The following is a 21,298-nucleotide window of genomic DNA, read 5'->3' on the forward strand; positions in this document are numbered from 1 at the left end:
TGAACCGGCAATGTGTAAAATACATCGTAGGATGTCAATGGCAAGCTTATTCTTTAAAAGTAAAAAATTAGGGGGCGCCTGGGTGGCGCAGTCGGTTAAGCGTCCGACTTCAGCCAGGTCACGATCTCGCGGTCCGTGAGTTCGAGCTCCGCGTCGGGCTCTGGGCCGATGGCTCGGAGCCTGGAGCCTGTTTCCGATTCTGTGTCTCCCTCTCTCTCTGCCCCTCCCCCGTTCATGCTCTGTCTCTCTCTGTCCCAAAAATAAATAAACGTTAAAAAAAAATTAAAAAAAATAATTTAAAAAAAAATAAATAAATAAAAGTAAAAAATTAGGGGCGCCTGGGTGGCTCAGTCGGCTGAGTGTCTGACTTCGGCTCAGGTCATGATCTCGTGGCTCGTGAGTTCGAGCCCCGCATCGGGCTCTGTGCTGACAGCTCAGAGCCTGGAGCCTGCTTCGGATTCTCTGTCTCCCTCTCTCTCTGCCCCTCCCCTGCTCACGCTCTGTCTCTCCCTCTCTCAAAAATAAATAAACGTAAAAAACATTTAAATTAAAAAAAATAAATAAATAATTTGCCTGTGCACTTTCAACATCAATTTATTAAAAAAATTTTTTTTTAATGTTTATTTTTGAGAGAGACAGAGTGTGAGCAGGGAGGGGCTGCGAGACAGAGAGACACAGAATCCGAAGCAGACTCCAGGCTCTGAGCTGTCAGCACAGAGCCCGACGTGGGGCTCAAACCCACGAATCGTGAGATCATGACCTGGGCCGAAGTTGTCCGCTTAACCAACTGAGCCACCCAGGTGTCCCTCAGCATCAAATTAAAGATGCCTTTTATTGCTAAGGGCATGAACTTAGGCTACATTTTATTACCGGCCATATGACCTTGTGTCTCAGTTTCCTCGTCCTCTGTAAAACAGTAAGCCTATCACATAGATTCGTTGAAGATTAAATGAACTGTTACAAGTGAGGCATTTCAGGCACTGCCTGATTCATGGTAAGTGCAATGTAAGAGTCAGCTATTATTTTTATTTTAATGCATCATCATGCCCACAAGACAAGAAAATGAACTGTCGCACCTCTTTCCAGAGAGAGTGAGAGAGAAGGAGAGAGAGAGAGAGAGACAGAGAGAGTTGAGAGTCTCATGGCTTAGAGTGTTAGACCCTGGGGCCACCCGTCCCTGGCTGCCCCATTGCCCGTGCAGTGGGGCCCACCTCCCCAGGTCTGGCCTTCTCGGATTCTCCACCTGCCCTTCTGCTCTTAGGCCCGGTTCCCCGGGCTGTCCGGAGGGGTTCTTGCTGGCTTCCAGGCTGGAAACCACCCAGTGCAGATTACCAGGGAGCTCTGCACATGTGTGTTAGGGGCCGGGCAGGCGGCAGTAGATGATCCCTGGTTTCCCACTGGTCACAAGTCCCTGGGCACAGGTGTCCCCTGGGAGCTTCTCAGGGGGAGGTGAAGGGACAGAGACTGAGGTACGGCTTGCCTTGGCATCTGCCCAACAAGCATCTGCTCGCGCCCCGTCCCCACCCCACAGCCCAACAGCACCTACCAACTCGTTGGAGCTCTGAGGAGGACTGTAGGATGGGAAGGCGAAGGGCAGCACTTTCTTGGGTGAGACAAAGAACGAGCTGGAATAATCATCTCGACTGATCTGGGACAGGAGGTGTCTGGACGAATTCTTATCTGTGGATGAGAAACAAAAGAGCACTTTGGGGGAGTTCTTGGGGTATTTTTATGTGAAATTACCATCTTCAGTTTCTTATTTGCCACCCACCAATTAGTGGATACGTGCTGCATGCCATTGTGGAAAAGAATAGAGGTCTGGGGTGTCTGGGTGGCTCAGTTAGTTAAGCATCCGACTTCTGCTCAGGTCATAATCTCACGGTTAATGAGTTCGAGCCCCACATCGGGCTCTGTGCTGACAGCTCAGAGCCTGGAGCCTGCTTCTGATTCTGTTTCTCTCTCTTTCCTCTCTGCCCCTCCCTTACTCTCACTCTGTCTCTCTTTCCCTCTTAAAAATAAATAAACATTAAAAAATAAAAATTAAAAAAAATTAAAAAAAAAAGAAAAGAATAGAGGTCTATGCATACGGTCCCATTTGTAGTTTTCTTTAGTTCTTTATCTCACCCCTTTTCCAATTTTTAAAAATTTCATTTTTTTACCTCCAAAAAAACTATAATTCCTAACGCAAGGATTGCTAATGAATATTCTTTGTCCTTGTCAGCAAAGAAAAAGATCATATTAAAAAAAGACATATGGGGGCGCCTGGGTGGCGCAGTCGGTTAAGCGTCCGACTTCAGCCAGGTCACGATCTCGCGGTCCGGGAGTTCGAGCCCCGCATCAGCCTCTGGGCTGATGGCTCGGAGCCTGGAGCCTGTTTCCGATTCTGTGTCTCCCTCTCTCTCTGCCCCTCCCCCGTTCATGCTCTGTCTCTCTCTGTCCCAAAAATAAATAAAAAACGTTGAAAAAAAAATTAAAAAAAAAAAAAGACATATGAAGGGGCGTTTGGGTGGCTCAGTTGCTTGAGCGTCCAACTTTGGCTCAGGTCATGATCTCACAGTTTGCGAGTTCGAGCCCTGAAATCTGGCTCTCTACTGTCATCGTGGAGCCCCCTTCAGATCCTCTGTCCCCCTCTCTCTCTGCTTCTCCCCCACTCATGTTCTCTCTCTCTCTTTCTCAAAAATATATAAACATTAAAAAAAAACTAAAAAAAAAAAAAAACCACGAAGACATTTTACATGGGTCCATATATAATTAACAGGTAAACTTTACAATACTTTAAAAAAGGGGGTGTCTGGATGGCTCAGTTAGTTGAGTGTCCGACTTCGGTTCAGGTCATGATCTAATGGTTCACGAGTTTGGGCCCCGAGTCCAGCTCTGTGCTGACAGCTCAGAGTCTGGAACCTGTTTCGGATTCTGCGTCTCCCTCTCTCTCTGCCCCTCCCCCACTGGAGTTCTTGTCTCTCTCTCTCTCAAGAATAAACATTTAAAAAAATTAAAAAACAAAACAAAACAATACTTGAAGAGTTCCTTTATTAGAAACATCAATACCGGACATCAAAATAATATAGGAGGGGAAAAAAGCATAATTAAAAAAAATGTTTTATTTATTTTTGAGAGAGAGAGAGAGAGAGAGCACATGAGTGGGGAAAGGGGGAGAGAAAGGGGACAAAGGATCCCAAGCAGGCTCTGCGCTGACAGCAGTGAGCCTGATGCGAGACTCAAACTCACGAACTGTGAGATCATGACCTGAGCCAAAGTCTGATGCCCAACTGACTGAGCCACCCAGGTGCCCCAAAAACATAATTTCTTTTTAAAGTTTATTTATGTATTTACTTGAGAGAGACAGACAACGCGAGTGGGGGAGGGACAGACAGAGAGGGAGAGAGAGAATTTCAAGCAAGCTCTGCGATGCCAGAGCAGAGTCCGATGTGGGGCTCGAACTCATGAAACCCTGAGATCATGACCTGAGCCCAAACCAAGAGCTGGATGCTTAACTGACTCAGCCACCCGGGTGCCCCAGAAAAAAGCATAATTAAAGTGCAATAAAATGTTATAAAAAACAAAATACCCATCTGGATCTTGAAGGGGAGGAAGAACCGGGGCTTGTCCCTCCCTTGGGGCTATGTGGAGTCCTCTGCAGGACTCCAAGCCTCACACCTGCTGCCCCCCAAACCACACACTCCTGTGGTGAAGCCCAGCCCACTGTTTTGTGATAAATGGCAAGTATTTTCTTCCTCTGATAATGGACTCAATAAACAGCACTGGATGAAGAAAAAAAAAAAAGGATTAAAATGCGATAAAATATTTTGAAAAAAAAACACCTATCCAGATCTTGAAGGAGAGGAAGAACAAAGAGCCAGGCTCGGAGGCCTCAGGCTAGGGAGGGCAGGAAGGGTCTGGAAGGACAGGGGCCTGCCCGTGGGTCTGCAAACAAGCCGCAGATGGAGTAGATGGTGACACAGCTTTTGGACTCCCAGAAGCCACTGAGAGCGTGGCTCCAACAGCCCAGTCAACTCGGGTATCCAAGGACTGGAATGCCTTTAAGTAGCAAAGATGATATGAGATAAAAAGCTTTTTGTGCAAATGGTAGGTTGAGACAGCACCAGATGCAGCCACTCAGTCAGCAAGTAGGAATATGGACTACTCCGGTCTCTCTGATGACCCGACAGAACAGAGGGCACACAAAACAAGAGATTAAACCATACCCAGCCTTTGAGGACATTACAACTTGACCCGGTTGGTCGGCCTTGCTAACTCTCGGTTGGGCATTTCAACCAAACCTGGTGGGGAAGTCTGATTCATGTCCTGGGTAGGCCGAAAGGTGGTCCCCTTAAAAGATGTGCACGTTCAGTTCCCCGGGAGCTGTGACTCCATCACCTTACATGATAAAAGGGACTTTGCAGGTGTGATTGAGTTAAGGATCTGAGATACGGAGAGTGTCCTGAGTGATCCAGGTGGGCCCAATGTTGTCACAGGACCCATGTAAGAGGGAGGCAGAAGGGTCACAGTCAGAGGAGATGTCACAACTGAAGCAAGAGGTCAGAGTGGTATGAGGAAAGGGCCTCTGGAAGCTGGAAAGACCAGAACAGACTCTCGGCTGGAACCTCCAGAAGGAGCCAGCACCACTGACACCTTGATTTTAGACTCCTGACCTCCAGCAATGTGCGATAATACATTTATGTTTGTTTTCAGCCATTAAGTTTGTGTCGCTTTGTTATGGTGGCCATAAAAAACAAAACAAAACAAAACCCTAATGGATGTGATTTATGAAACTGTTTTACCTCTATGCAGCTAACCTCATTACACAGAAGAATCATGTTCAGACAACTTATGGCCGAAGCATCGTTGCACCTGACAGCTGTGCTTTACCTGATGTTATTGTCTGTCTTCCTTGGCTGAGCTTTCTGATTATGGTCTCTCTGTCCATGTTATGAATAGCACTCAGCATAATGAGTAACCTCCGATGAACCATGATCTGGAATGAGAAGGGACAGCTTCAGATTATTAAATTGGTACATGCTCATTTTGACGTACGAGTTAATTCATTTTCCCCAACCACGCTAAGGGCTGAGGCCTCGGCTCTAAGTCAGACTTCACAGGGAAAATGGCACGCTGCCCCAGGGTGAGGCCACAGGGACTTCAAGGTCTCAGCCATGTTGACTTGCCTGAATACAAACAAAGACCAAGATGTCATCTGGCCTTGTCCCACCCAATTTATGAGCCCTGTTTTTCTATTTCCAGAGTGGAAAGAATGACTAGTCCCACATTCCTTCTTTTTAGTGTATCTGAATAATAATGCTCCTGCTGTGTTATTTTCAGAGTGGAGGGACCAAATAAATAGACGGCTGTGTGGGAACAGGGCTGTGGATTTTGGGCAATGCTAACTGTCTATCACTGTGCTTTGCACCCAGAGCACCTGCTACTGGAGGTGAGTGCTACCTGTGCACAAAGCTGTGGCTGAAAGGATCATTCCTTCCATGATTAATACCCCTTTCCATCCTGTAAAGGACTCTATTTAACAAATAAATAGTACGACGTGCCAGTGCTGTGGCCAGTTCTGTTCAAGGTATTGCAGATACCATGAGATCAAACAATTGTCCTGCCTGCACAGAACTGATGTTCTAGGTGTGTGTGTGTGTGTGTGTGTGTGTGTGTTGGTGTGGGTGTGCGGGGGTGATAACAATAAACATTTAAATGAATCTACAGGATAAATACCATGAAGATGATAAAAGAGTAAATGCACAAGGGCATGACCGAGGGACTGGAAAGGGGGTTGGTCTGGCCACTGGTGCAAGAATAATTAGGCAAGACCTCACTGAGGACGTGAGGCTTGATCTCAGACTTGATGAGGAGGAGAGAATGACCTGGGAAGAGAATTCAGAGCAGAGGAACCAGCGAGTATGAAGATCCTGTTTCAGGAACAAAGGAGACCTATTTAAGGGACAGAGAGAAGTCCAGTGTGGCCTTGGCCTTGACAACAGTTGGGCACTTCATTCCGATTGCAATGGGAAGGCTCTGGAGGGTTTTACCAGGGGAGAGGCGTCGTCACCTTCAAGTTTTGGGAATGCTAGTCCGGCTGCCATGGGGGCACTGGACACAGGGAGAGCTGTTGCCCTGGTCCAGGCAGGGGATGATGGGGCTGTGGCCGATCCAGGGAGATGGCAAGAAGTCATCAAACTGGGCGCATATTTGTACATTGAGCTGACAGTCTTGCTGAGGAGTGAGGGAAAGACTGAGCCATCACTTAGAGCAAAGCACATGACTGCTGACAATACTTTTTCACACTAGAGGGCTCACCCCAGAAAGGCCGTGTGGTCCCGCTGCTGGGGAAGCCAGCCTGGCCAGTCTCACTGTTGTTTGCCCATTGTCAACACCTCTGCCCTCGTCCCTTGACAGTTTTGTGCTGCCTCTTTCCACCACTTTCTTCCCCACACTGGAGCATCTTGGGGCCACCTCTGTTCACACATGCAGAGCCCTACAGGGCCCTGGAGGTTGACACACAGGTCACCCATCAGCAGGCTCTGCCTCTCTCCCCCTAGATTGTCATCAGTCCACACTGAAAACACTGCTCGAGGGGCACCTGGGTGGCTCAGTCGGTTGAGGGTTCGACTTCGGTTCAGGTCATGATCTGGCAATCTGTGGGTTCGAGCCCCGTGTCAGGCTCTGTGCTGAGAGCTCGGAGCCTGGAGCCTGCTTTGGATTCTGTGTTTCCCTCTCTCTGTTCCTCCCTTGCTCACACTCTGTCTCTGTCTCTGTCTCTCAAAAATAAATAAACATTAAAAAAAAATGTCCAGAAGAGGTGAATCCATAGAGACAGAAACAGATCAGTGGTTGCCAGGGACTGGGGGATGGAGAGGGGCTCCTAATGGGAACCAGGTTTCTCTTTGAGGTGATAAAAAATGTTCTAAAATTAATTGTTGATTGCCCAATCGTACACCTGAAACTAATAAAACATTGTATGTCAGCTATACTTCAATAAACTTTTAAAAAAATGTTCTTAAGCGTGGATGGTGATGGCTGTACCACTCTGTAAATATATTAAAACCCACCAAACTGTCTACTTTACCAAGAGTGAGTTTTATGGTATGTGAATTATCCCTCAATAAAGCTGTTATAAAAAAAATTCACTGCTTGATTTCCTTGTGCTGAGGGCTACACGGATTGAAATTTCCGTCTGGTGCTGGGACTCACCTTGCGTGCTGCTTGTTGAAACCGCCTTTGCGCCCTGAACCTGTTGACCCAAGTATTATTAATGAGTGGATCAAAATTAGGATGCAATTCCTTGATTTTCTGTGAACACAGAACACAGGCACATCTTAGACTTAAAATTCAACTCCAGGCATGAGCATTTAATAAAAACATTTATTTAACTCCAGGCATGAGCATTTAATAAAAACGTAGACTTCGATCCCAAATCAAGTTATTATTTATTTGTTCTGCTACTGAATGAGCATTTATTCAGCACTTTAAGTGTATGTAGCAATAAAGAGACTTCTTGCAGGGGGTGGGGGCGGCAAACGTGGGATTTGCGATTTGGGTTTTAAGAAATTTACAGTCTAGGGGCGCCTGGGTGGCTCGGTTGGTTAAGCATCCGACTTCGGCTCGGGTCATGATCTCACAGTTGGTGAGTTTGAGCCCTACATTGGGCTCTGTGCTGACGGCTCAGGGCCTGGAGCCTGCTTCGGATTCTGTGTGTCTCTCTCTGTCCGTCTTCTGCTCACGCTGTCTCTCAAAATAAATAAATGTTGTTTTTTTTTTTTTTAAGGAAATTTTAGAGTCTAGAGAAGCTCAGGCAAATACATGCAACCCTGAAGAGGAAGAGGCTTGCAGAGCAATCAGTCCCATGTGGTGGGTGCTGGCACTGCCACATTGAGAGGCGCAGACTCTATGACCCCCTCCAACCCCCCCAGTGCAGAAGGAGGAGTGCTCTGCTCAGCCCCGCCCTCAAGCACCACACAGTGCTTGCATATCGTGGCACAGAGTGTGTAGACTGGGGAGGAATGGGTGTCTGGGGGTCCACTGAGGCCAGCCAGAACCTCAGGCACTGTGGGTTCTTGAGCAGGGAAACGCTATGAAGAAAAAGGCATCAAACGTGAATCAGTCTCAGGGCATCTGGCTGCCTCAGTCGGCAGTGTGTGTGAGACTCATGATCTCGGGGCTGTGGGTTCGAGCCCCAGGCTGGGTATACAGTGAATTAGTCTCACACTGGCATATGCAGTGGGCTGCAGGGGGCAGGGAGGACGGGCAGATATATGAACGAACAATCTGTTGGAATAGTTGAGGGTAAGACACGAAGGCTTGAGCTCACGTGTGCTTTCGTGGAGGAGGAGCTATGGGCAAGACTTTGTGGCCAGATTAAATGTAGGGAGAAGAAAAGAGGTAAGAAAATTCAGAGGTGGCAAACCCAGGAATAAAAATCGAGAATGATGGGGGTGGGGAACATTAAGAATTGTTTTCATTTTCAAAATTAAACATCGGGGTTTTAAAAAAAATAAATAAAATAAAATAAAAATAAAATAAAATAAATAAAAATTGGGGGTTTTAACCAGACACTATCACATGACAGAGGACTCTCAGGGGGAGGGGCCACTGTCCCCTTTTTATGTTTGAGGACACTGAGGCACAGAGGCTAAGAGGGCTTTTCCCTGGTCCCAACTCAGTGGTAGAGCTGGGACCACGACTCTGGCTTCTGGCTTCCCGTCATGCAGGAGGCAAGGAACGAGGCCCTGGGACCCACCTCGAGGACCTGCAGAGGGGCTTGGAGAGCAAAGGGAAACAACAACAAAAAAGAGCCAAAAAGGAGAAAGTAGAGAGGCAGAGAAGAGCCAAAGAATTTAAAGTCGTTCATTTCAAGGGTAACATTAATGAATGACTTTTGATGCTTCGCTTGCAAAAACGTAGCAAAAAAAACCCACTCTGAAAATGTACGTTAAAATGTAAACGTAAATTAAAAGTTAGCAAGCCTCTCTTAGTGGAAGTGTTTCTATAAAATTATTCAGTGTTTTAAAAATAAGCATTATAGGCCCCTGGGTGGCTCAGTCGGTTGAGCATCTGACTTCGGCTCAGGTCATGATCTCATGGTTCGTGGGTTCGAGCCCCACGTTGGGCTCTGTGCCGACAACTCAGAGCCTGGAGCCTGCTTCGGATTCTGTGTCTCCCTCGCTCTCTGCCCTTAACCCACTCGCATTCTGTCTCTGTCTCTCTCAAAAATAAATAAACATTTGGGGCGCCTGGGTGGCGCAGTCGGTTAAGCGTCCGACTTCAGCCAGGTCACGATCTCGCGGTCCGTGAGTTCAAGCCCCGCGTCGGGCTCTGGGCTGATGGCTCGGAGCCTGGAGCCTGTTTCCAATTCTGTGTCTCCCTCTCTCTCTGCCCCTCCCCCGTTCATGCTCTGTCTCTCTCTGTCCCAAAAATAAATAAAAACGTTGAGAAAAAAAAAATTAAAAAAAAAATAAACATTTAACAAAAAAAAATAAATAATAAAAAGAAGCATCATAAAGGGCTACCAAAAATTAGGTCCCAAATAAAGGAAAGTTACCTACTTCTTCCAGATTATGAACAACCCGTTTGTGGCTGACTTCTGTCTTGAGGCGCTGAAATTCCTCATCCAAAATGGGATCTCCTCTATCTAGCTGGGTTTTTTAATCAACAAAAATATTAAAATTGAATACAAACGCGCACAACGTTGCATCTCTTTCAAACTGACAGCAACCCATCAAGTGATCGGCCACACCCGCCATGAGGTCTGGCTGGGAGCCTGACAGAAGTTTCAAGTGACTGTTATAATTACACTCACTGTTTCCACATAGGGGTTGGTTACAGACGCACGGACCCAGCACTTTGTTTTCATAACCAGGGGACAGTGGTTCTGGCAATCATTTCCAAGACATTTAAAATTCACAGAAAGTATTTTAGAAAACCGTGTAACTACGGGAGTGCAGAGATTTCATTTAAAAGAAATTTAATGTCTCAGTAAAGTTTCAAGCTCTTCAGAGTGGATTATCTCAGCATCAGGTTCAACAAAGGCCCCATAATCCCTCCCCCTCTCCTGGGCGGTGCAGGTGGATGCGGATCTGCCCCTTCCCTGGAGGAAGTGTCCCCCCAGGCTGCTCCCCTCCCTCACCTCCTGCTTCCCCTGAACCAGGAGCCCCGGGACACTGGGACACTCCCGGGAAGGCTGGCTGGCTGGGCTGGGAATGATATCCCCACATACACCTGCTTTCGGGGAAAAGGGGACTGTGCACACTGCAAAAACTTACTGGTTTTTACCTGTGGTTTTTATTATTTAAGTGACTTCTAAATCTAGCTTGCTTTGTGCATACGCTGTTTGCAATCATTTAAAAAAATTTCTTTTTAAACATTTATTTTTGAGAGAGTGAGACAGCGTGTGAGTGGGGCAGGGGCAGAGAGAGAGGGAGACACAGAATCCGAGGCAGGCTCCAGGCCTCTGAGCTGTCAGCACAGAGCCTGACGCGGGGCTCGAACTCACAGTCCGAGAGATGATGACCTGAGCCAAAGTCAGATGCTTAACTGACTGAACCACCCGGACGCCCCTGTTTACAATCATTTCCAAAGACCTAACGGAAAGAAAGGTACTCTGATCACCACACTAACATGAGAAACAAGAGAACTGTATTATTGTCACCAGGGGGTAAGCTGTGCAGCTCTGATGGGCATGTATCTGGGAGCTGACTGTGGATCTTAGCTTCAAAATACAGATTTTGTGGGGGAGACACCAGACCTCCACCAGGACTAAAAATAAAATAAAATAAGCACCTTAAAGAAGGGAATGGCAAATAGGTTGGTAGCCAGAAGAGAGAGGAGGGTGATGTATTATACGTTTATCAAGACTCTACTTATTTCCAATGCGCATTTTGGAATTCACTATCATTGATCATCTCCCGAGGAAAAGCCCATCATCCTGCTATAATGCCTACTCCCTCCACTCCCTCCACACCCCCGTCCAGCTCTCTCTCATTCGCCTTTCTGCCACCTGCCTTGGGCCTCCAGGTGTTCCTTGCCGCTGGGTCACTTGCCAGGATTCGGCTGCCAGATGAAATCTCCCGGACACACAGAATAGGGTCTCTGCAACAGTCCACCTGCACTGGGGCTCAGGGTCCTGGTGGGTGTTGTTAAGGGTGTGACGGCTCCTTTCCTGCTCTACTCGGGCACCTTTGCGGACGCTCACGACTCTCTGCAGGCCTCTCTCCAGCCCCTGCTCACGGCTGTCTCTGCTTCCTGGATCAGAGAAGCCTTTTCTTCTGGGATTGCTCTTTGCTCTCCGTGTACAAACACGCCCGAGTCTGCCAACTCAGAAACCAACCTCCTTGACACTTCATCCCCCTCTAACGGTCTAGGCCCTGACTCCTCGCCCCTGCTCATCTCAACTTTTCAAGAAACCATCTACTCGCTTCCATACATTCTTTGGGCAATTGAAATTTGGCTTTTTACCTCCGCATGTCTCCCAGGATTGCTGTCGCTAAGGCAAACAAAGGCCTCCAAATGGCCAAACGCCATGGGTTCTTCTCAGGCCCTGCCATCCTGGATCTCTCCCCCATCGGTTTTCTCAGCGTTGTCCGTTTCTCCTGACCTCCCTGACCACCTCCCTTCTGTCTTCTCCATCGTCTGCTGCTCTTCCCTCAAATCAGGAGCTTCTCTAGATGTCCAGTCTTGAGTTACCAGCTTCTCGCACCATTCACTTTCCCCAGGTCACCGGGCTCCTCCGTGGTCTAGTGGCTCCCTCTCTGCTGAGGACTTGTTCCTTCAGCCGCCACCTGGATGCCCTCCAGTCCCCCCAACAACATGCCCCAAACTGAACTTTTCATCTTCCCCCTTCTTTGGTATTTGGGATCTCATTTAAAATCGCCAGCAAGCATCGAGCTGGACACTTAGGAATCATCCTATCGTCTCCTTTTCTTTACCCTTTAATTACTGCAGTTGGTACATTTTTAAATCATCCCTTCATGTTTCTCTGCCCCTTCTGGACTATGCCCTTCTTGAGGGCAGGTAAAGTGGCTTATTCTCCAGCAGAATCTTACAGACAGTGAGTATTCACTAAGCACACTTGCCACGCGAACGCACAGTTGGGTTGGCCCGTCCACCAAATGCTGGCAATTCCAGCCCTAACGGTCACATTGACCTGGTCGTGCCATGTCTGTATCACCTTCATCTCTAAAACAGTTAGAGGGGTGCCTGGGTGGCGCAGTTGGTTGAGCGTCCGACTTTGACTCGGGTCATGGTCTCGTGGTTTGTGAGTTCGAGCCCCGCGTCGGGTTCTGTGCTGACAGCTCAGAGCCTGGAGCTTGCTTCTGATTCTGTGTTGCCTCCTCTCTCTCTGCCCCTCCCATGCTCATGCTCTCTCAATAATAAATAAATGTTAAAAAAAATACAAAAAATACAAAAAATATGTTAGAAATTATCATCAAAAAAATAAATAAATAAGGGACACCTGGGTGGCTCAGTTGGTTAAACGCTGGACTTCGGCTCAGGTCATGATCTCACCGTTCATGGCTTTGAGCCCCACATCAGGCTCTGTGCTGACAGCTCAGAGCCTAGAGCCTGCTTCAGATTCTATGTCTCCCTCTCTCTCTGCCCCTCCCCTGCTCACGCTCTGTCTCTCTTTCTCTCTCTCTCTCAAAAATAAATAAACATAAAAAAAATTCTTTAAGAAAACATCACCCACTGTAGGGTGGACAGAAAACTTGGTATTTTGTTTTGAAAATCACATATGGAGAAACTGATCTACTCATCAACCTAAATTTAAATGCCAATCTAATATGTGCCTTCCCTCAATGCTAAGATTTACTAATGCAATCTAATATGTGCCTTCCCTCAATGCTAAGATTTACTAATGCAATGATTTTACATTCTTTTGTCTATCTCATGAAAAATAAAGAAAAGTAAGATAAATGTATTCAGATACTTGACTTAGACTCTAATCAAGAAGAAAACAGAGGAAGAAAAATGTATTCTATACGAGAAAAATATTACTATCTGACAACATACCTATTTTTCCGCAGTCCCTCCTACCCAATGCTGCCACCGTGTGCGTCTCTGACTGTGGGAAGCACACACTCCCGGGCTGAAATATATGTGTTATGGCTGAATTATGTCCCCAAAAGTCATATGTTGCAATCTTAACCCCTAGTCACATCAGAATATGGATGTATTGGGAGATACAGTCTTTGAAGATGTAATCAAGTTAAAATGAGGTCATGGCGTGGGCCCTACTCCAGTGTGACTGGTGTCCTTTAGAAGAGGAAATCTGGACACAGAAACTATGAAGTCACAGGGAAAAGACGATCATCTACAAGCCAACGAGAGGGATCACTCCCTCATGTCCCTTACAAGGAGCCAACCTTGCCAACACCTTGATCTTGGGCTTTCAGAACGACCAGAAAATACATTTCCGTTGATCACACCATGCACTCTGTGGTACTTGGCTATGGCAGCCCCGGCAGGCCAACAGGACATGTGGTGATTCTGCAAGTCCTACCACCAAAGTCCGAGCCCCTGAGACAGGAGGTGCAAGCGAAGCCCTATCTCCTCTGGCCCGTGTGTGTCCTGTGCTTCGGCCACTACAGGCCTGTCCCCGGTGTCCCCTGCACCTGTCCTCAGGGAACAACATCTCTCATGCCATGACAAGCCCAGGGGTGTGATCTAGCCCCACCATTCCCGTCTCCACCCCCCACTCCCTGAATCCACAGGTGCCGCCTTGGCGACCCAGCTGTGGCTCCCTCCCCTCAACCGGTTTCCTGCTCTCTGCTTAGCCCCCTTGAGCATCTCTGACTTGGACCTTTTGTCTGGCTCTGGCATGGCTCCTGGCCACTGTCTTTGTGTCCCTCTTACTTTCATGTTCTGCAGAATACAGGACAGATGCACCTAATGTCCAGAATTCCAACCTGAATTTGAGGCATTTCCCTCCCTCTGAATTGAATGCCTCTGTCCTCTCTATTGCTTTTCAAAATCATACCGTGTCTTCCAGGAAGCTTTTCAATTAAATGAGTTCTCTCATCTCTCTGGCTTCGAAATCCCCACAATACTTAGTAGAGGTCTCTCGTGACACTTACGGCCGGCCTTGATTTATGGTTAACAATGAACTTGTCATCAGCTTCCTCCCCCCAACTTTAAGTTTTCTTTCTCCTGATGTGGCATCTTGCATATAGCCGGAATTCGACCTATCGGGTGCAATCAGCGACATCAAACTAACAGTGATTCTGACCTTGTATTTGGCGTTTTCTCTTTGCCGCTCTTCAATAAGGTCTTTTTTAAATTTTAAAGACACATGATCTTTACCAAGGTGCACCTGCCTGGGGAGAAAAAAAACAACAACAAAAAAACCAGCTTCCAGAACCGATCAGAATACCATGGTCGGCTTGGGGATGGAATGTCTTAGCTATACTCTACAACGGAAGAGGAGTGCTGAGACATTGGAGCAGGGCCATGGGGGGGCAGACACCGTGGAGACTAGAGCAACACAGCTGAGATGAAGAATGCGTTCTACAAAATGATGCTTCTCTTCTGACAACACATGCTGGATCTTTATAAATAAATGAAACAAAAATCCGGACACTCAACATCTCTAGTCATGAGGGAAATGGAAATCAGGACCAGAGTGACTCGTGTACTGGTACGTCACACCCACGAAGATGTCAGTGACGATGATGACGGCAGCAACAAAGCAGGCACTGCCAAGGATGTGGGCCAACTGGAACCTTGGCTTCACCGCTGACAGGAACGTTCAGTGGGGCAGCCACTGCGGAAAACGGTGTGGCGGTGGCACAAAAAGTTGAACATCGAGTTCCCATGCGACCAAGCAATTCCACTCCTAGGCATGTACCCAAGAGGACTGAAAAGATGAGCTCACACAAAAACTTGTGTGTGAATGTTCACAGCAGCGTTATTCACGACGGCCAAAAAATAAAGACCACCCAATGCCCATCAACCGAGAAACGGATAAACAAAACACCGCATGGCCATACAATGGAATAGTATGCAGCCGTAAAAAGCAACAAAGCCCCGATAGATGCTATGATGTAGATGAACCCTTAAACCGTGTTAAATGAAAGAAGCCAGTTATAAAAGGTCATATGGGTGTGTATGATTCCATTTATTTTTTTTTAATGTCTATTTATTTTTGACAGAGACAGAGTGTGAGCTGGGGAGGGGCAGAGAGAGAGAGAGAAAGACAGGGAGACACAGAATCCGGGCTCTGACCTGTCAGCACAGAGCCCATCACAGGGCTCGAACTCATGAACCGTGAGATCACGACCTGAGCCAAAGGTGGGTGCTTAAACAACTGTGCCATCCAGGCGCCCCTGTATGATTCCATTTAAATGAAATGTCCAGGGGCGCCTGGGTGGCTCAGTCGGTTAAGCGTCTGACTTCGGCTCAGATCATGATCTCGTGGTCTGTGAGTTCGAGCCCTGCGTCAGGCTCTGTGCTGACAGCTCAGAGCCTGGAGCCTGTTTCAGATTCTGTGTCTCCCTCTCCCTGACCCTCCCCCATTCATGCTTTGTCTCTCTCTGTCTCAAAAATAAATAAACGTTAAAAAAAATTTTTTTAATAAAAAAATAAATGAAATGTCCAGAATAGGCGAATCTACAGAGATATAATAGTGGTCACCAAGTGCTGGGGGAGGGGAGAGGGGACTGGGGAGCGACTGCCTAATGGGTATGGGGTTTCTTTCTGGAGTGATGCAAATATTCTGGAGTCAAGTAATGGTGATGGCTGCACAGCCCCGTGAATACACGAAAAACTTCTGCATTGTACACTTGAAAATGGCTAAGATGGTGAAATTTGCATTTGGTGAATTTTACCACAGTTTAGAAAACTCTGGTATGGAGTGTATTAACTGTGGAGGCTGGCACATGTTCAAAAATAAATAGCAGCTACGATGAGAAGGAGAGTGAAGGAGAGTGAAGAGACCTAGAAGCTAAATACGTATTGTATGACCTTTGGATGCTGGATTCTTCCTCTCCAAAAACAAACAAAAAAGCCAGATAGAAAGGACATTATTGAGACAACTGGGTAAATCTGCATATAGGCTGGAGATGATAATATTACGGTATCAATGTCAGCGTTCTTGGAAGTGATTACGGTAATGTTGGAGAATGTCCTTGTTCTTAGGAACTACACGCTCAAGTCCCTAAGAGTGAAGCCTCATGACATCTGCAACTTACTTTCCAATGGTTCAAAGAAAGACGCGTGTGAAGCGTGTGTATGTGGAGAGGGAGGAGTAGATGTGGCGTAATGTCAGCAACCGGTGAACCCATGTCAAGTGTCTATGGGTGTTACTGGCAGGTTTAAAAAGCTTTCAACAAAAACAGCCGGGGGAAAACATGAGGTAAAGAACACAGCATACAAAACTGAATTTAGGATGTGACTTCAGGTATGCTGCGAAGAAGCACGGAAGGAAGGAAATACACCAGGGTTAATGGTGGTCATTAGCACATTATAGAGATTTTTTTTTTTCCCTTCTCTACACTTAAAAAATATGTATTTTTCAGGTTTTCGGCAATGACAACATGATCATTTCTTGTAATAGGGAAAGAGTATTTTATTTTATTTTATTATTTTTTTTTTAATTTTTTTTTTCAACGTTTATTTATTTTTGGGACAGAGAGAGACAGAGCACGAACGGGGGAGGGGCAGAGAGAGAGGGAGACACAGAATCGGAAACAGGCTCCAGGCTCTGAGCCATCAGCCCAGAGCCCGACGCGGGGCTGGAACTCACGGACCGCGAGATCGTGACCTGGTTGAAGTCGGACGCTCAACCGACTGCGCCACCCAGGCGCCCCGGAAAGAGTATTTTAAAAAATGATCTGAAGGTACTTGGCGTTCTTCCCATTTAACGGAGGCCAGCCCGTGGATACAGACTGCCACGGAAGCAGAGGTGCTTCCGTGAGAAACTAAGGGTGGTCCTCTGTGCAAGCAGGGGGGCCGCAGGGGGCATCTGTGAGGGCCCTGGGGCTCAGCGCACCTTCCTTCTGTCCAGGAAGTGTGGAGGTGGGGCATGGGACGAGGCGGCCTCTCAAAGACTCTAACAGTGTCTTTTTTAGCTCAATTCAAGAGTTCCTACAGTTTACGTTAGCGGAGTCTGTGCACACAGATGCATCTGATATGAACTGGTAACAAATTGTGGAAAGGGCTCTATTTTGACTGCAGGAGCACAAGACAGAAGTCTCACGGCTGAGTTTTAGAACCCCCCCCCCCCAGGGCCTCTCCTAACCCCTAGCCCGCACTGCTGGGCTCCCCGCAAGGCCCCTGGGGCACACTGCCCAGGGCACAGGGGGCTAATGCTGGGGCACCTGCGGAGAGAGAGATGGGACGCTGGCAGCAGTGGCCGGAGGGAGCAGGGTCCTGGTTCTGCCACTGTCTGGTCACACTGAGGAGAGAACGTGTTTGCTCGCAATAATTTAGTCCTAATGGAAACGTCGGAGGGCCAGTGGAGGAGAGGGAATAATCAAACTTCTAAAAGGGCACAAAAAGCTGTTACATTTCATCGTGTCTCATGTATAAAAAGCCATTACTAAAAAAAAAAAAAAAAAAAAAAAAAAAAAAAAAGCCATTACTAAAAACACCGTATTTTCATTTGATATAAATAATTGCTCAATATTTACCACTTAAGGTGATTTTCCATCTCCTCATAAGTGTCCTGTCTGACTTTCTGTTCAAACAGTGCTTCCTTCATCTGTCTTGTTTTTGAAATCTCATTGCCTTGGTCCAAAACTGAGGGCAGAAGCAAACGATGATTATACCAGAGTCAAATCAGAATCATCTGCTAAGACAAAAACACATTTCTTTCTTTTTCTTTCTTTTTTTAAATTTTTTTAATGTTTATTTATTTTTGAGACAGAGAGAGACAGAGCATGAACGGGGGAGGGTCAGAGAGAGAGGGAGACACAGAATCGGAAGCAGGCTCCAGGCTCTGAGCTGTCAGCACAGAGCCCGACGCGGGGCTTGAACTCACGGACCGTGAGATCATGACTTGAGCCGAAGTCGGACGCTTAGCCGACTGAGCCACCCAGGCGCCCCCAAAAACACATTTCTAATGGCAAAACACAACAGCAATCTCAGCTTCGTTGCTGCTGTTCATTAACAGTAAATGTGGCAAGCAGTGGGGCGCCTGGATGGCTCAGTCGGTTGAGCGTCCGACTTCGGCTCAGGTCAGGATCTCGAGGTTCATGAGTTCGAGCCCCGCGTCGGGCTCTGGGCTGACAGCTCGGAGCCTGGAGCCTGCCTCGGATTCTGTGTCTCCCTCTCTCTCTGCCCCTCCCCCACTCTCACTTTGTCTCACTCTGTCTCTTAAAAATAAATAAATGTAAAAATAAAATTAAAAAAAATTTTTTTTTAAAATGCGACAAGCAATAATTCTTTCCTGTTCCGCCAGGGGCTGATTTATAATGAATCGACCAGTTACCTTCTCTTAATTCTTTAATCTTCAATTTCCCTGGTTCTTGGTTTAAAACAGTTGCCACAGCAAACGGATTTGATAAATCCACTGGAAATCTCAAGTCGTGATATTCAATTTCCTGAGACCAAATCAGGAAGGAAAAGTCACTTATTTTGCTTCTCTATCATTCCTTCCAGCGTGTTGAGTGTAATGCGCACGTTACCTTAATCTTTGGGGGCTTTATTTTTGGTGGCAGGCGGTGAAAATTTATGTGTGTCATTGCCTTTTCTGGAGGAACATCCACTCTCTTAGAAAGAGCATTTAATCTTTCAAATTCTTCTAATCTATAGTTTAAAACAGGTATTAAATTAGTATATGATCCAACAATGCAAGGTTCCTATTTTTTTTTTTGATTTTTGTTTTAACGTTTATTTATTTTTGAGACAGAGAGAGACAGAGCATGAACGGGGGAGGGTCAGAGAGAGGGAGACACAGAATCTGAAACAGGCTCCAGGCTCTGAGCTGTCAGCACAGAGCCCGACGCGGGCCTCAAACTCACGGACTGTGAGATCGTGACCTGAGCTGAAGTCGGACGCTTAACCGACTGAGCCACCCAGGCACCCCAAGGTTCCTATTTTTTAAAGGATTTTTTTAGGTAATCACTACACCCAATGTGGGGGCTCGGATTTACAACCCCGAGATCAGGAGTCACATGCTCTACTGAGTCAGCCAGGTGCCCCACAAGCTTTCTATTTTTAATGTTCCTTCTGGTAATACCATGACTTTTGGTCAATTAATGACTATATCTGCACTGAAAATAAATTTATGTCCTAAAACGGTGGTCTACTAGGATGCCTGGCTGGCTCAGTCGGTAGGGCACGGAACTCTTGATCTCAGGGTTGGGAGTTCAAGCCCCACGTTGGGCGTGAAGCCTACTGAAAGAAAGGAAGAAAGAAAGAAAGAAAGAAAGAAAGAAAGAAAGAAAGAAAGAAAGCTTTATATTAAAAAAAAAGTAAAACAGTGGTCTACTAAAATAAATGCAATGTCAGTATACCAGCGTATAATCATATGTGTCAAAATAGTCTACCAATGGGTGCTTTTCTTTACCTTCTCGAAGAATATAACAAGAGGACAATGTGACACACTGAAAAATGCTCTCACAGTCTAGTGTGATTCACTTCTAGGCTGTTGGTTTTCAATAGCTAAATCTACTACATTAAAAAAAAATCTTATACTGATTTATCTTCCTAGTAAAAGAATGATTATGGCCACTGTTTACAGTAAGTTTTTTTTTTTAGAAAGATAGAGTGCACGTGTACACACACACACACATGTGTACATGAGGGGGAGGGGCAGAGGGTGGGAGAGAGAAGAGAATCTCAAGCAAGCTCCATGCTCCGCTTGGAGCCCAACGTGGGGCTTGATCCCAGGACCCTGGGATCATGACCTGAGCCAAAATCGAGAGTCAGATTCTCAATCAACTGAGTCACCCAGGCACTGCCAGGAAGATCTTTTAAAAAGCAACTCGGACTAATATTTGAGATCTTTTCTGCAACTGAAAACTGTCTTGGACACATGTAGGTATAGGCAGTGCTATTACCGTGCCTACAGAAGCTACTGGACTTATTTATTACGAGATGTAGTAGAACTGCGTCACGTTCAATACTGTGAGGCATTTCTTCAAGCTATAATATGTGAACACTTGTTTTGCAAAATGACTTATGTTCATGATATTACAGAAAAAAGAATACCCTAACGTTTACTCATTCTTAATTTTTTTTAATGTTTATTTTTTTGAAAGAGAGAGATGGAGCACGAGGTGGGGGGGTGGGCGCAGAGAGCGAGGGAGACACGGAATCCGAAGCAGGCTCCAGGCTCTGAGCTGTCAGCACAGAGCCCGACGCGGGGCTCGAACCCACGAGCTGTGAGATCATGACCTGAACCGAAGTCAGACGCTTAACGGACTGAGCCACCCAGGCGCCCCTAACGTTTATTCATTCTGACAATCACAATACACATGCTGAACCCCTACCCACACTGCATAACATGGGACACACCAGCAATCTCAAACTTAACATTGCCTACATAAGAGTATCTTGAAAGGTCGATAGCCTGAGAGAACATGCCCTTTGGCAAGACACACACTGACTGAGGGCTGCGACGTGCAGGGCAGAGGCAGCGGGTCAGGGGGCGAGCTGTGGCCCAGTGTCCACATCTCATCAGAGCGTCGACACCACCTCTGCTATAAACATTGGGAAACATTCTTGTTTCCACATCTTTGAAGGCGTGGAAAAACAGTCTCCTCACGCAATCTAACGGCTGACGATGGAAACGAAAGGGTCGAAGAAAATGGTGAATTTTAACAAGGAGTTACTCGGGGAACTTGAGGAATTCCATCATACACCATATTCTGCAATGACAAAAACCAAACAAGACCCAGCAACCTATGAATCTTTCAGAGAGCACTGAGGCCAGGATAATTTTCTTCCTTCATGGTGGAATTTATATGTTCTAGTACTATCTACAGTCTGGGGAGATACGTAGGTCTTGAGGCACAGTCCTTGAAAACATCAAGTGTGTACTAAATGAGACATTAAATTCCAGCTGGGGGTGACCAAAACATGGTAGTTTAAAAACAGGATATGTCTGCATTTGCATGGTGCTTCTACCGTACAACGCCCTCGTATATTTAAGAACATGTCTTGGGGGGGCTCAGTCCGTTAAGCGTCTGACTTCGGCTCAGGTCATGATCTCGCGGTCCGTGAGTTCGAGCCCCGTGTCGGGCTCTGTGCTGACAGCTCAGAGCCTGGAGCCTGTTTCCGATTCTGTGTCTCCCTCTCTCTCTGACCCTCCCCCCATTCATGCTCTGTCTCTCTCTGTCTCAAAAATAAATAAACGTTAAAA

General features: G+C 46.7%; 1 protein-coding gene across 9 annotated transcripts in view; it reads right to left on the reverse strand.

The window, feature by feature from the left end:
- CFAP221 (cilia and flagella associated protein 221) overlaps nucleotides 1–21,298 on the reverse strand; it is a 106,821-nt gene that overhangs the window by 31,354 nt on the left and 54,169 nt on the right. For all 9 annotated transcript variants that reach the window (XM_045033667.1, XM_045033673.1, XM_045033674.1 and 6 more), the window contains 8 exons: nucleotides 18,618–18,738; nucleotides 18,422–18,533; nucleotides 17,622–17,730; nucleotides 14,222–14,309; nucleotides 9,543–9,632; nucleotides 7,192–7,290; nucleotides 4,870–4,975; nucleotides 1,547–1,680 (listed from right to left, as the gene is read on the reverse strand). In XM_045033667.1, coding sequence (XP_044889602.1) covers nucleotides 1,547–1,680; nucleotides 4,870–4,975; nucleotides 7,192–7,290; nucleotides 9,543–9,632; nucleotides 14,222–14,309; nucleotides 17,622–17,730; nucleotides 18,422–18,533; nucleotides 18,618–18,738 — 859 coding nt within the window. The remainder of the gene's footprint in view (nucleotides 1–1,546; nucleotides 1,681–4,869; nucleotides 4,976–7,191; nucleotides 7,291–9,542; nucleotides 9,633–14,221; nucleotides 14,310–17,621; nucleotides 17,731–18,421; nucleotides 18,534–18,617; nucleotides 18,739–21,298) is intronic.

This window comes from Felis catus, chromosome C1 (genome assembly GCF_018350175.1).
Source record: "Felis catus isolate Fca126 chromosome C1, F.catus_Fca126_mat1.0, whole genome shotgun sequence".
NCBI classification, from domain to species: domain Eukaryota; kingdom Metazoa; phylum Chordata; class Mammalia; order Carnivora; family Felidae; genus Felis; species Felis catus.